Source organism: Ictidomys tridecemlineatus, chromosome 3 (genome assembly GCF_052094955.1).
Source record: "Ictidomys tridecemlineatus isolate mIctTri1 chromosome 3, mIctTri1.hap1, whole genome shotgun sequence".
In the NCBI taxonomy this organism is placed as follows: Eukaryota; Metazoa; Chordata; class Mammalia; order Rodentia; family Sciuridae; genus Ictidomys; species Ictidomys tridecemlineatus.
Genome location: NC_135479.1, coordinates 61,990,207 through 62,003,672, shown reverse-complemented (window position 1 = coordinate 62,003,672; position 13,466 = coordinate 61,990,207). Strand labels below are relative to the sequence as shown.

Below are 13,466 nucleotides of genomic sequence, written 5' to 3'. Positions count from 1 at the left end.
AAAGTGTAATAACTATGGAAGAACAATTGCAGGTTTCTCAAAAAATTAAATGAATTAAATACTATAAAATTAATTAATTGAAAAAAATTAATGACCATATAATTCAGTAATTTCACTTTGGGGTAATTTTGGCAATTTTACCCCAAAGAATTGAAATTAATGTCATGAAGGGATATCTGTATACCCATGTTCCTAGCAGCATTTTTCACAATAGCCAAAAGGTGGATGCAACCCAGATGTCCACTGACTGACTGATGAATGGATAAGGAAATGCAGTTTACACATATAATGGAATAGTATTCATCCTTTAAAAGGAAGGGAATTCTGACATGAACTACAACATGGATGAACCCTGTGGACATTATGCTAGATGAAATAAGCCAGTCACCAAAAAAAAGATCAATATCATATGATTTCAATTATATAAGGTATCGATCGAGAGTAATCAAATTCATAGAAACAAAAACAGAATGGTGGTTTCCAGGACCTGGGGCTCAGGAAGGGAGCCATGGGGAGTTGTTCAATGGGTACAGAGTTTCAGTTTTTCAAGATGAAAAATTTCTAGAGATGGATGGTTCTATTATTTACCTTAGTAGGAATCTGTGGTGGGTCCTTTGGAAGGTGATTGGGTTCTCAGGGCAGAGCTCTGGTGGATTAATGGACTAATGGGTTAGTGGACACATGGTTTATCTTGGGAGTGGCTTTGTCATAAAAGCAAGCTCTCTCTGGCATTCCTGCTCTGTGCTATCCTGTGATGCCCTCTACCATATTATAATGCAGGAAGAAGGCCCGCACCAGATGCTAGCACCATGCTCTTGAACTTGCAAGCCTCTGGAACTCTTCATTATGAATCATCCAGTCTATAGTATGCAATTAGAGCAAAAGAAAATGGACCAAAACACATGGTGTTGATGGTTTCACAACAGTGTAAATGGACTTAATTCCACTGATCTGCACACTTAAAAATGGCTAAGTGGTCAATTTTTTTCTATATATTTTACCATAACTAAAAATATAAGCAAAGAGAAAACTGCTAAATCAGAAGTCAACAAACTTACAAACTTTTTCTGTTAAGGGTCATGTGGCAAAGACACGTCACATCACGGGCCAGAGGGTCCCTGTCACAACTATTCAGCTCTGCTCTAGAAGCACAAGAGCAGCCACAGGCAATGCATAAAAGATCAGATGTGGCTATGTTCCAATAAAACTGCATTTAGGAAAATAGGCTACAGGCTAGGTTTGGTCCATGGGTTTACCAACCTCTGTACTAAGTGATAAAAAAGTTTAGGTTAAGAAAGAAATCTGAACTATAATATTATCAGGTAAACACAAATGTGTATGCAGATCAAACATGGCACATTTTTCAAAAATATACATTGAAACAAATATCAAACTCAGAGAGAGTGCCTTAGGAGAAGAAAACCGGAACTGAGACATGAAGGGAGAAATGTCTTAATGTGGGAGGGACAGAGGAATATGACATGGGTGTCCCATAAATTTGAGCATGAGAAACTGAGCACTTTGCAACTGAGGTTCAGAGCAGGAGAGGGAGAGAAGGGGGAGAGGATAAGGCAGCATTAAACACACCAAGGAATTTCTGAAACATAAGATCAAAGAAAAGCACCAAGATCCAACTTGCCAATCACCACATCCAAAAACAATATAGTCTTCTGGGGGTGGGGGGACATGAGCCTGGAACCCTACCCCATGCCCCAGATTGATGGAAGAACAATACAACAAACTGATAGAAAAGGAGCCGCATAGATGGCTGGTGGCTATGGATGGTGAGAAGGGTAGGGGGGTCAAGGCATTGGCCCTAGTGATCAAAGAGAGTCAGGAGCCAGGAAAACACAGTTCCCTATCTGCAAATAAAGACAAGGCAGCCCGCCAGCGCTGGTGTCATGGGCACAAGCAAGCTGACTGGCTGTCCTGAGCCATGAACAGAAAGGGTCACCACATATAGAAGAACCTGAAGTCCTGTCATAGTGAGGACACCCTGAGCCAAGAGACTGCTCAGGCACAGCCCATTAGACCGGGGCAGGCACAGCCCTTCCACCAATGGTCAGGACACTGCGTATGACTCACAAGGAAGACAGCCCCTTGGAAGATAAGTTCACAAAGAACATCATGAGGAAACCAGACAAAAATCACAGTTTGAGATGGCAGGCCTCAACCAGACACCGGGCAGTAAGATCAAGTACTGTATCTCAACACATATAAGGAGTCATTATGTGTCGGAAAGAATCTGCCAACTGAATTATAACATTTTAACACATCCATTGAAAAATAAAGTCCATTTTAGAGATATTAAGATATAAAATATATGAGTCTGAGAGTCAGTAAGTTACGAGTATAAGAAGTATGTTCCATGGCCCAGGATATAAACAAATAAGAAATCTCATGCCAGGAAAAAGTGACACAAAACCAACAAAGGACAGATTTCATCCCTAATGAAGTAGAAATACAACCAGAAATAAATTTTAAAATAAGCATTCTTCACATATTCAGAGGCAAAAGATTTTTAAAATAAGGGACAGGTAGATATGAAAACGAACCAAGTAAAAATAAATATGAGAAATAAAAATATAATATGTCCAAATTAAAAATAATAAATGAATCAGAAATTAGATAAGAACAGGACATAAGCATTAGTTAACTATAACATGGAATATAAGGCTGGGGAGAAGGAAAAAAAAGGTTTGACACCTAGGAAGAGGACAGAGATGAAAAATGCATATTTTAATATGTTATAGTGAGCATTTTGGTTGTCTGGCCAACCACCACGCCTCCTTTTCTTAGAAACTCCTGATTTTCTTTTGGGGCTTGAACTTCCTTGGACACCAATACTGAGACACCTACCTTTGGATTTCCAGTTATATGAGCCAGTTAAGTAAACCTTTAACAGTTAAGCTCAGTTGAACTTTTTTTTTCCTTTTATTACCTATTATTGAATGCATCCTGATATGATATGCATATGAGAAGTTTAAGAACAATCACAACCCCCAATGTAATCATTGATTGAATTAAGAACCATCAGTGGATACTAAGGCCATTGGATGAAAAGTTATTAGAGAACCAATTCATCAAATGATCTCCACCACCCTACAGATTGTATTCTAGTTTCAAAGGACAAAATGCATATTTCCAGTGGAGAACTCTGGCTGTTACTGCCTCAGCCAAATGATCAAACCCAGTATTACTTGAAATTATATGCCTTCAGGGTGATGCAACAAGAACTCATCATTCCCTATGTGGTGTACTTGCCCTAAAACTTCAACCTGAATCTACTCATGAGGACTTAAAGTACTTGCCTAGCAAGGTCCTGGGTCCCATCCCCAGGCTGAGAGGAAGGGGAGAAGAAAGAGAAAAGACAGTGAAGAAAAAAACTTATAGTTTGTATCTATTTGTAGTGTGAAAATATTTGATTCACTTTATAATCATTATAAATTTTGTATGTGTTGTATTTTAAAACTATTTTTAATTATGTACTGCATTTTATTTTTATTTTTTGAGAGAGAGAGAGAGAGAGAGAGAGAGAGAGAGAGAGAGAGAGAGAGAGAATTTTTAATATTTATTTCTTAGTTCTCGGCAGACACAACATCTTTGTTGTGGTGCTAGGGATAGAACCCAGGCCACACGCACTCCAGGTGAGCGCGCTACCAGTTGAGCCACATCCCCAGCCCTATGTACTGCATTTTAAAAACTGTTTTTAAGGTAGCTTAACGCATTTTTAAGATTGATATAGTAGACTTAAGATTTTAATTGAATGTTTAAAAGTGATACATTTGAAGTCAATGTTTAAATATTTAGGGAAATTTAAATTGTTAATTCTTGAGTTTTTATTTTTAGCTGTGGGAGTGCTGTGTGAATTTTACAAGAATGCTAATTATTTAAAGCATGTTAAATGGTTAGCAAACAAGTCAAATACACCAACCACTCCAAAAGCTCACTAAAACCAAAGGATCTATTAATCTGGCATAATTAACTGGATTTGCAGAGGATCCTTAAAATATGTATTTGTTTTTCAAGAACTATTTCCATATGACTTTTCTTCCTGTGCCACTGAAACCAAGACCTGGGAGAGGGTGAAAAAGACATAAATTGATCAAAAAGATGAAAACCACCTTTGAACAGTAATTTAATTCATCCCTTCTTATTTAATTATTGGTAATTAGCCATCTCTGAAGAAGCCATTAATCTGTCTCACAGCTGGATGGTTTACTTACAACATAAAATAATTGAAATGGTGCCCCCCAAAAAGCTGATTTGTAGAGATTCAGAGTAGGTTAGTGGTTGTCTGGGTCTGAGGTGGGGAAATGGTTTGGCTGCATACTGTTAAGAAGAAGGTGTTTTGGGTGATAGATGTCCTGAAACTGGATTGTGACAATGGCTATATAACTCTGCAAATTTGCAAAAAATTCACTCTACGTGAGTGAAGTTTATGTATGTAAATTTTGCTTCAGTGTAGCTGTTAAAAAATAAACAGACAATTTTTCTAATTTTGATTGTGAAACATAAATAATCTAAAACAACAACAGAATATGGATGAAGGCTCCTCACATTCAAATGTGGAGGCTGAGCATAGTGAAGCTGAGAAATTTCCTAAGCTTTCACTTATCCACATCTGTTTTTTAAAATTAATTATGTATATATGACAGCAAATTGCATTTTGATTCATTGTGCCCAACTGCAGCACAACTTTTCATTTCTCTGGTTCTACACGATGTAGTGTCACACCATATGTACAGTCATACATGTACCTAGGGTAATGATGTCCATCTCATTCCACCATCTTTCCTGCCCCCATGCTCCCTCCCTACCCCTTTCTCCCAAATCTGCTTTTAAAAGTGAAAAGAAGGCTGTGATACAGCTCAGTGGTGGAGTGCTCACCTGGCATGCATGAGACCCTGGGCTCCATATCTAGCACTGAAAAACCTAAGGTTAAAGGACCCAAGCTTGTTTTTATTTTATAACAGATTAACTTTGTTTTAAATGAGAGTGTACAAAACTATTCTTGCTGCAAGAACACTCTGATTAGTACCCCTCAGCTGGATGCAATAGCACTTAACTATAATTCTAGCTACTTAGGAGAATGAAGTAGTAGGACCACAAGTTCAAGAACAATCAAAGTAATCCCATCTCAAAATAAAATAAAAAGGGCTAGGGGTGTTGTTTACTGGTAGAGTGCTTGCCTAGCATGCATGAGACCCTGAGTTCAATCCACAGCACCACAAAGAGAAATTAGCCTCCCACTATTTCAGAGTATAGTAGACCACCCTTATGCACAGGGAATACATTCCAAGGTCCCAAGGAGGTACCTGAAACTGCAGATAGTACCAATCAATATACTATGCTTTCTCCTATACATACCTAGGATAAAATTTAATTTATAAATTAGGTACAGTGAGATTAATAACAATAACTAATAATTATGACAATATATTATAATAAAAGTTGTGTGAATCAGTTGTCTCTCTCTCCCTCGAATATCTTATTATACTGTACTCACCCTTCTTGTTGAGGATACCTGAAACCACAAAGCAAAGCTGTGTAATCCTTAATTGAGAAGCATTACTTCCATTGGTAACATGATAAAAAGAACATCCTTCTCATACATGCTTGAAATCTGGCAAGATAAATTAGTATCTCAGGTGAATGTATCCAAATTAAGGAGTCAAAACCATTAGCATTTCCTCAGTGCTCCTTAGTTTTCAAATGTGACACAAGGCCACTATTTTTCTACCAAAATCCATTTCCTCATCTTTTACAGAAACAAAGATATCAAGTTTTAGAGACCACTTATACATTTCTTGCAGTTTGGGATGGCCTTAAGGCTAAGCATTGGCCAAAGGGATAAAAATCAAAATTGGCTTAGGCAAAGTTCAGGGAATGTACTTAGAGTGTGTGGGTGTCCTACTTCTTCCTTCCCACCAAATGAAATCTGATAGTAATGCTGGAGCCACCTTGGTCCATGACCTTGGGAATGGAAAGTGTGGGTGGGGGTGAAACAAAATATAATGATAATATACTATGTTTCAAAATAACTATAAAACAAAATAAAAAAATGAGCCTCAAATCAAGATTTCCACTAATCTATACAGTGCCCCTCACAGGTGCACACAACCCCTGGTGTGCAATGTGGCCAGAATGTGCACCTTTGTGATTGGTAAAGGAAGCAGCCCTGTGCTAGGTGCAGGGTGTGGCCAGGGAATAAGGCTGGCTCCCTACTCCCACTCCAACTAGGAACCTCTGTGTGCTCAGCAGAGGATCCTGAAATCATGGAGACACATAACATCCCTAGATAAATACCTCTGGATTTCTTGGAGGTACGAGAAAAATTAACACTAATCTTCTTTAAAAAAATTGTTCGGGTTTTTTTCTGATATTTTAGGCAGAATTTAGTTCCAGCACAAACTCTATTTGTAATGTTTAATTTCTTTCAAAAAATGGGAGATGAGAGGCGCGGAGCAGCGGCGGCAGCGGCGGCGGCCGGGTCCACGGGCTGCAGATGGGCGCTCAGGGCGCCGAAGATGCTGGCGGGCCGGGGCGAGGCGCCGGCGCCGGCGCGGGAGCTCTTCCGGGACGCGGCGTTCCCCGCCTCCGACTCGTCGCTCTTTTTCAACTTGTCCACACCGCTGGCCCAGTTTCGGGAGGACATGACCTGGAGGCGGCCCCAGGAAATTTGTGCCACGTCCCGGCTATTCCCAGATAACCCTTGGGAAGGACAGGTGAAGCAGGGGCTGCTGGGCGATTGCTGGTTCCTGTGTGCCTGCGCCGCCCTGCAGAAGAGTCGGCATCTCCTGGACCAGGTCTTCCCTCCAGGACAGCCGAGCTGGTCCGACCAGACATACTGTGGCCTCTTTACCTGTCGAATTTGGCAGTTTGGACGATGGGAGGAGGTGACCATAGATGACCGTCTGCCTTGTCTTGCAGGGAGACTCTGCTTCTCCCGCTGCCAGAGAGAGGATGTGTTCTGGCTTCCCTTACTGGAAAAGGTCTATGCCAAGTACGTGTGCTGCACTGAGCAGCAGGACCAGGCTGGACATCCTGGCTTGTGACAGCCATATGTGGCTCTTTGCTCAGGGCCGCAGAGTGCCTGGCAACCTCAGGCTCTGGTAGCCAGGCCTGTGGGTCCAGAGGCAGGTGTTCTGCTCTGGGGCCTGTGGCTGGCCCTTACCCTGCCCACTCTCTGCCTCCCCATCTCTCAGTCCAGGTGGGGTCGTCGCTCCGCAGGAAGGACAGACATGTCCTCCTTTGCATTTTCTCAGACCCAATAAGAAAGTATTTTTGCGTACTTGTCCTTGAACATTCAGGAGAGGTGGCCTCTGAACAGTTGTTGGAGAGGAGCAAGCCACTTGGGTGGCAATACTCGCTTGTCACAGTCCTCTTTGCGAGTTTTGATTGCACAGCTTTCCCTCTTAGATTGTGGATAGCAACTTGCTGAAGGAGCTGACCCACAGGCAGGCATTTGAAAGGGCTGGCCAGGGACCCCATTGATATTTGCGCATGGGGTAGGAGCACCAGGGACGAGGGCGTTTGCCTCTCTGAGCCATTCTCATTTTACACTTTGCCAGCACTGGAGGCCAGAAGGTGTCTGAGCATGGCAGAAGCTGCTGGGACACAGTTGATGGGCATTTGCAGGAGAGACCACGACAACTACAAGGAGAGACTTGGTGACAACTACAGTTAGAGGCTTGATGGGAGTGGAGACTGGAAGACGAGAATCCTGCTGAGGCTCACTCCACGACGCTGTGGTCCCCTAGGGTCTACGGGTCCTATGAACACCTGTGGGCAGGGCAGGTGGCAGATGCCCTGGTGGACTTAACTGGTGGCCTGGCAGAGAGGTGGAGCCTGAAGGACTTAGCAGGAACCAGTGGCCAGCGAGACAGACCCCATGGCTGGGAGCACAGGACCTGTCGGCAGCTGCTCTGCTTGAAGGACCAGTGTCTGATCAGCTGCTCTGTTCTCAGTCCCCGAGCTGGTAAGGCTGTGGCCGCAGGCGCTCCCTGCCTACCCGATGCCTGTTGGCGCTCTGCCCCTTCTCCAGAGAGAGGTCCCCTCTTCCCTCCACCAGTCCTTTCAGTAGAGCGTGGCAGGACCCACGTGGCTGTGTCCTGCAGAGAGTCTAGGAAGCAGGTGGCGGAGTCAAGGCTGATAACTTTCGTCATCCACCCAACTGGCGACCCTGCAAAATCCAGACCCCTTTCTGTTGCAGTGAAATGTATCAAGGCTCGTTAGGGAAGTTGGTATAGAAGATGTCAGCGACGTGTAGTCACCTGTGACTTTTCCGGGTACTTTGTTTTTTCATAAACGTCTTCATGTTTTGTCTTCTAGTTGGTTTGGGTCTTTTTTTTTTTTTTTTTTTGGAACCAAGGATTGAACTCTGGCACTCAGCTGCTGGGATCGCTGGCTTGTGCCGCGCCCCAGCCTCTGCTCTGGTGTTTTGTGTGCCTTTCTAAGCTGTTATGTGAATGTTGCGGGGTTTTGTTTTGTTAATGGACTTGCCAAGATTTTCTTTATACTTCTTCTAATGTGGGATGTTTGAGTCCTTTTGTTTGTCATAAATGATACTCCAGTGGAAAAAAAATGGGAGATGAAAAATAGAATTTTAACATCTGTTAAAACTGGTAGTGCAAATTATGGATGTTTGTTATATTATTCTTTATACTTCTCTATAGTGTGTGTGTGTGTGTGTGTGTGTGTGTGTGTGCGCGCGCGTGTGTGCGCATGCCTATGCGTATACATGCACATGTGAATGTGCATGCACTGGCATAGAATCCAGGACCTTGCACATGCAAGGCAAAGAGTCTACTGCTGAGCTACACCCCCAGCCCTACATGGCTTTTAAATGTTCAGTAATTTATGACTTTAATGATGCATCCTTGGGACCAAAGACGCAAGACATAGAATAAAATCAGATGCAATTTAAATTTGGTCCCATCTGAACACTTTTCATAAGAAGACATACAAATGGCCAACAGGTTCCTGAGAAAATGTTCAGCATCACTCATTATTAGGAAAATGTAAATTAAAACCATGAGATAGAAGAGTTAGAATACCTTTTATTTAAAAAAAATGAAAGACATCAAGTATTGGCAAGAGTGCAGAGAAAAGGGGACAAATATTTGTATGCTGTTGGCAGAAATGTTAATGCAGTCATTATGGAAAACAAGAGGGAGGTTCCTAAAAAAACTAAAAATAAAACTAACTTATGATCCAGCAATTTTACTACTGGGAATATATCCAGTGAAATTTAAATCAATATGTCAAAAGAATATCTGTACCCCATGTTCATTGTAATATTATTGACAATAGCCAAGATATGGAATCATGTCTTCAACCTACACATCCATCAATGGACCAATGAATAAAACAAATGGTGTATGTGTGTGTGTGTACATAATAGAATACTATTCTGCCTTAAAAAGGAATAAAAATCTGTCATTTGGGAAAACATGAATAAAAGACATTAAGCTAAGTAAAAATAAGCCAGACAGAAAAACAAATACCACATGATCTCACTTATATGTGGAATCTCAAAAAAGGTAAATTCAGGGAAGTAGATAGCAAAATGATGGCTACCAAGGATGGGAGAGAGGAGGAAGTTATTGGTTTGGAGACCACAAAGTTTCAGATTTCAGGAGGAATAAGCTTTGGGATCTCCTCCAGAGCAGGGTGACAAGTCAATAACAATGCATTGTATCTTTCAAAATAACTAAGAAGTAGTTAATAATAATGTACTATGTTTCAAGATAACTAAAAGTAAATTTTAAATGTCTTACCACAAAAATGTAAGGTGATAGATATGTTAATCAGCTTGATTTAATCACTTCATATTGCATACATACATCACAGTCTCAAGGTGTACTCCATAAATGTAATATAATTATGATTTTTCAATTAAAAGTAATGTAACAAATTTAAAAAATAATTAATTGGTGTCCAGATGGACAGGAAGGATGTTTAAAGACTACACATTCCAATTGAGCAACAAGGATAAAGGGGGGAAATAAGAACTGCATAAGGGTGCAGGGCACCCAATGGAATGGCATGAAGGAAGGTGTCCTTAGAGCCCAACAGGGAGCTGGAGCAGTGATAAGAAAGGGAACTCCCTAGAACAGGTAAGACTGTGGTCAGATTCAGAATGGTCTAGTATTGTAAAGGTGATGCACAGATCACTTGAAACTCTAGAATAAGGATTAAAAGACAAAAGGCTACAGTAATTTGTTAATGAATATTATAATATGAAAAGATACAATGGTAACATGGAAACATGAGTGGGAGTGGTAAAACGGAAGAGAGGTGTGATTGAAGTTGTTATCAGTTCAAAACAGGCTGTTATAACTAAAATGTTTCATGTTAATCTCATGGTAACAACCAAGCAAAAACCTATAGTAGATAAACAAAACAAAAAAATGAGAGAAAGGAATCATCAAATTCATCAAAAGAAGACAGCCAGAGAGCAAAAAAGGAACAATAGTCTATAAAAAGCCAAAAAATAATTAACATAATGTCAATCATAAGTTCTTAACCTACCAAGAATTACTTTAAATGTAAATGGATTAAAATCTCCAACAAAAAGACACAGAGTGACTATGCTCTATGATCCAACTATATGTTGATAACAAGAAACTCATTTCACCTTTAGAAACACTGATAGATTAAAACTGACAGGAAGAAAAAGTTGTGCTACCTGTGTGAAAACAAAAAGAGATGAGGTAATAATACTTATATCAAACAAAATAGATTTAAGTAATAAACTATATAAAGAGACCAAGTCATTACATAAAGGTTATCAATTCATCAAGAGGATATAACAATTATAAGTATATATGAACCCAACATTGGGGTACCTAAATATATAAAGCAAATATTAACATATCAAAAGGGAGAAATCAATGGCAATACAAGAATAAATAGTAGGACACTTCAGTACCCTACTCCCAACAATGGGTAGATCATTCACCCAGAAAATCAATAATGAAGCCACTGGACTTGAACTACACTTTAGACCAAACAGACCATCCCACAACCAAAGAATATAAATTTTGCTTAAGCACACATGGAACATTATCCAGGATAGACCACATATTAAACTACAAAACAAATTTAAGAAGCTTGAAATCATATCAATGTCTTTTCTGACCACAATGGAAGCAAACTAGAAATCAATAATAGGAGAAACTAGAAAATAAAAAATTTGTAGAAATTAAATGACACACTCCTGAATAACCAAAGAAACCCAAAAGGGAATCAAAATTATCTTGAAACAAATGCAAATGAAAATACAATATACAAAAACATGATGCTGCAAAAGCAATTCTAAGAGGAAAGTTTATTGAAGTGAAGTCCTACACAAAGACCTCAAATAAACACCCTAAGCTTTACACCTCAAGAAACTAGAAAAAGAACAAACTATACCCAAAGTTAGTAAAAGGAATAACAAAGATTAGAACAGAAATGAATGAAACACAACACACACACACACACACACACACACAATAGAAAAGATCAATGAAACTAAGACTTTGTTTTTTGAAAAGAAACAGAACTGACAAGCTTTGGCTAGACTAAGAAAACACAAGACTCAAATAAATAAAATCAGAAATGAAAGAGGAGACATATACCACTGAAATATAAAGAGACCTCTAAGAACAATTATTCGAAAGTTGAATAACTGAGAAGAAATGGACAAATTCCTAAAAACATAAAACCCACTAAGATGGAATCATGAAAAATCAGAATATCTGAACAGACCAATAACCTGTAAGAAGACTGAATCAGTAATTCAAAATGTACCATCAAAGCAAAGCCCAGGATCTGATGGCTTTATTGATGAATTCTATCAAACATTTAGGAGGAATTCTTCTTAAATTCTTCCAAAAACTGAAGAGGAGGGGATAGTTCCATACTTCATTTTATGAGGCTGGAATAATCCTGATACCAAATTCAAATAAACACATTACTATAAAAAAATACAAGTGAATATCCCTGGTGAATATAGATACAAGAATTCTTAATAAAATACTAGCAAACCAAATTCAACAGCACATTAACAGGTGCTCACTCATAATGAAGTGAGGTTTATCCCTGGATATGATAAATACAAGTGACACCACATTATTACCCCAATAGATCCAGAAAAGATTTGATAAAAGTCAATATCCTTTCATTATAAAAACTCAATAGATTAAGTGTAGAAGGAATATGTCTTAACACATTAAAGCCTACACATGACAATACCACAGCTAAAATCATATTCAAATGTGAAAAGTTGAAAGCTTTTCCTCTAAAGTCGAGCACAAGACATGTTCTCACCCTTGCCACTTCTATTCAATATAGTCCTAAAAATAACAACCAAAGCAATGAGGCAAGAAGAAGAAAAGGAAATGAAATCAGGAATTCAAAGAGCTATCTGACCTCCCATGTCCACTGCAGTATTTTTCACAATAACCAAGATATGGAAACAACCTACGTGTCCATCAAGAGATGAACAGATAAAGAAAATGTAGTGCACACACACAGGAATATTATTTTAAAAATTTAGCATCTGTGACTATACAGATGAATCCAGGGGACATTATTTTAAGTGAAATAAGCCAGACACAGAAAAATAAATATTGCATGATCTCATTTATGTGTGGAACCTGAAAAGTTGAACTAACAGAAACAGCAGGAGGGGAGTTACCAAGGGTTAGGTGGTAGGGGAAAGGGATTCATGTTGTTCAAAGGGTTCAAACATTCAGTTATAAAATGAATAAGTTCTGGAGACTACAGGTACAACATGGTGAGTACAGTTAATAATGATCTACTGTGCAGTTGAAGTTTTCCCAGAGAATAGATCTTGCATATTCTTGCCACACACAGAAGGGTAGCTGTATGAGGTGATGAAGATACACCAGCAATCATCTCACAAAATACATGTATATTGAAACATTACGTTGTAAACCTTAAATGTGTATAATTTGTTAATTGCACCTTAATAAAGATGGGAAAATAGAAAAACAGAAATAAAAACAAATCTAACATTATGCTTACCAATGCATTGCTAAATGCCCAAGGGAATTTAGCTAAGTCACAAATGGTTCTGATTATTTCACAGAGATTAGTCTACTCACTTGAGTTGATAAAACATAAATCAAATTTCACTTTCATACAACAGGATAATTTGTAAGAAAAAAATTAGGATTTTGTATTAGTAATTTTAATTTATTCTATATTGATCTTTTTTGGGGGGAGGCGTACCAGGGATTGAACTCAGGAACACTCGACCACTGAGCCACATCCCCAACCCTATTTTGTATTTTATTTAGAGACAGGGTCTCACTGAGTTACTTCGCACCTTGCTTTCACTAAGGCTACCTTTAAACTCTCCATCCTCCTGCCTCGGCCTCCCAAGCCACTGGATAATAGGCGAGCACCACCATGCCCGACTTAAATATTAGTTCTCAAAACTCAATAGCTAT

General features: G+C 39.3%; 2 protein-coding genes across 5 annotated transcripts in view; one reads left to right on the top strand and one right to left on the bottom strand.

Moving 5' to 3' along the window:
* LOC101970809 (multidrug and toxin extrusion protein 2) overlaps positions 1–13,466 on the bottom strand; it is a 54,849-nt gene that overhangs the window by 29,220 nt on the left and 12,163 nt on the right. The gene's annotated exons all lie outside the window — the stretch shown is intronic.
* LOC144376195 (calpain-10-like) lies at positions 6,475–8,564 on the top strand. The gene is made up of 2 exons (XM_078042998.1): positions 6,475–7,006; positions 7,764–8,564. Exons 1-2 carry the CDS (start codon positions 6,531–6,533, stop codon positions 8,236–8,238), a joined length of 951 nt encoding a protein of 316 aa, XP_077899124.1. The 5' UTR covers positions 6,475–6,530; the 3' UTR covers positions 8,239–8,564.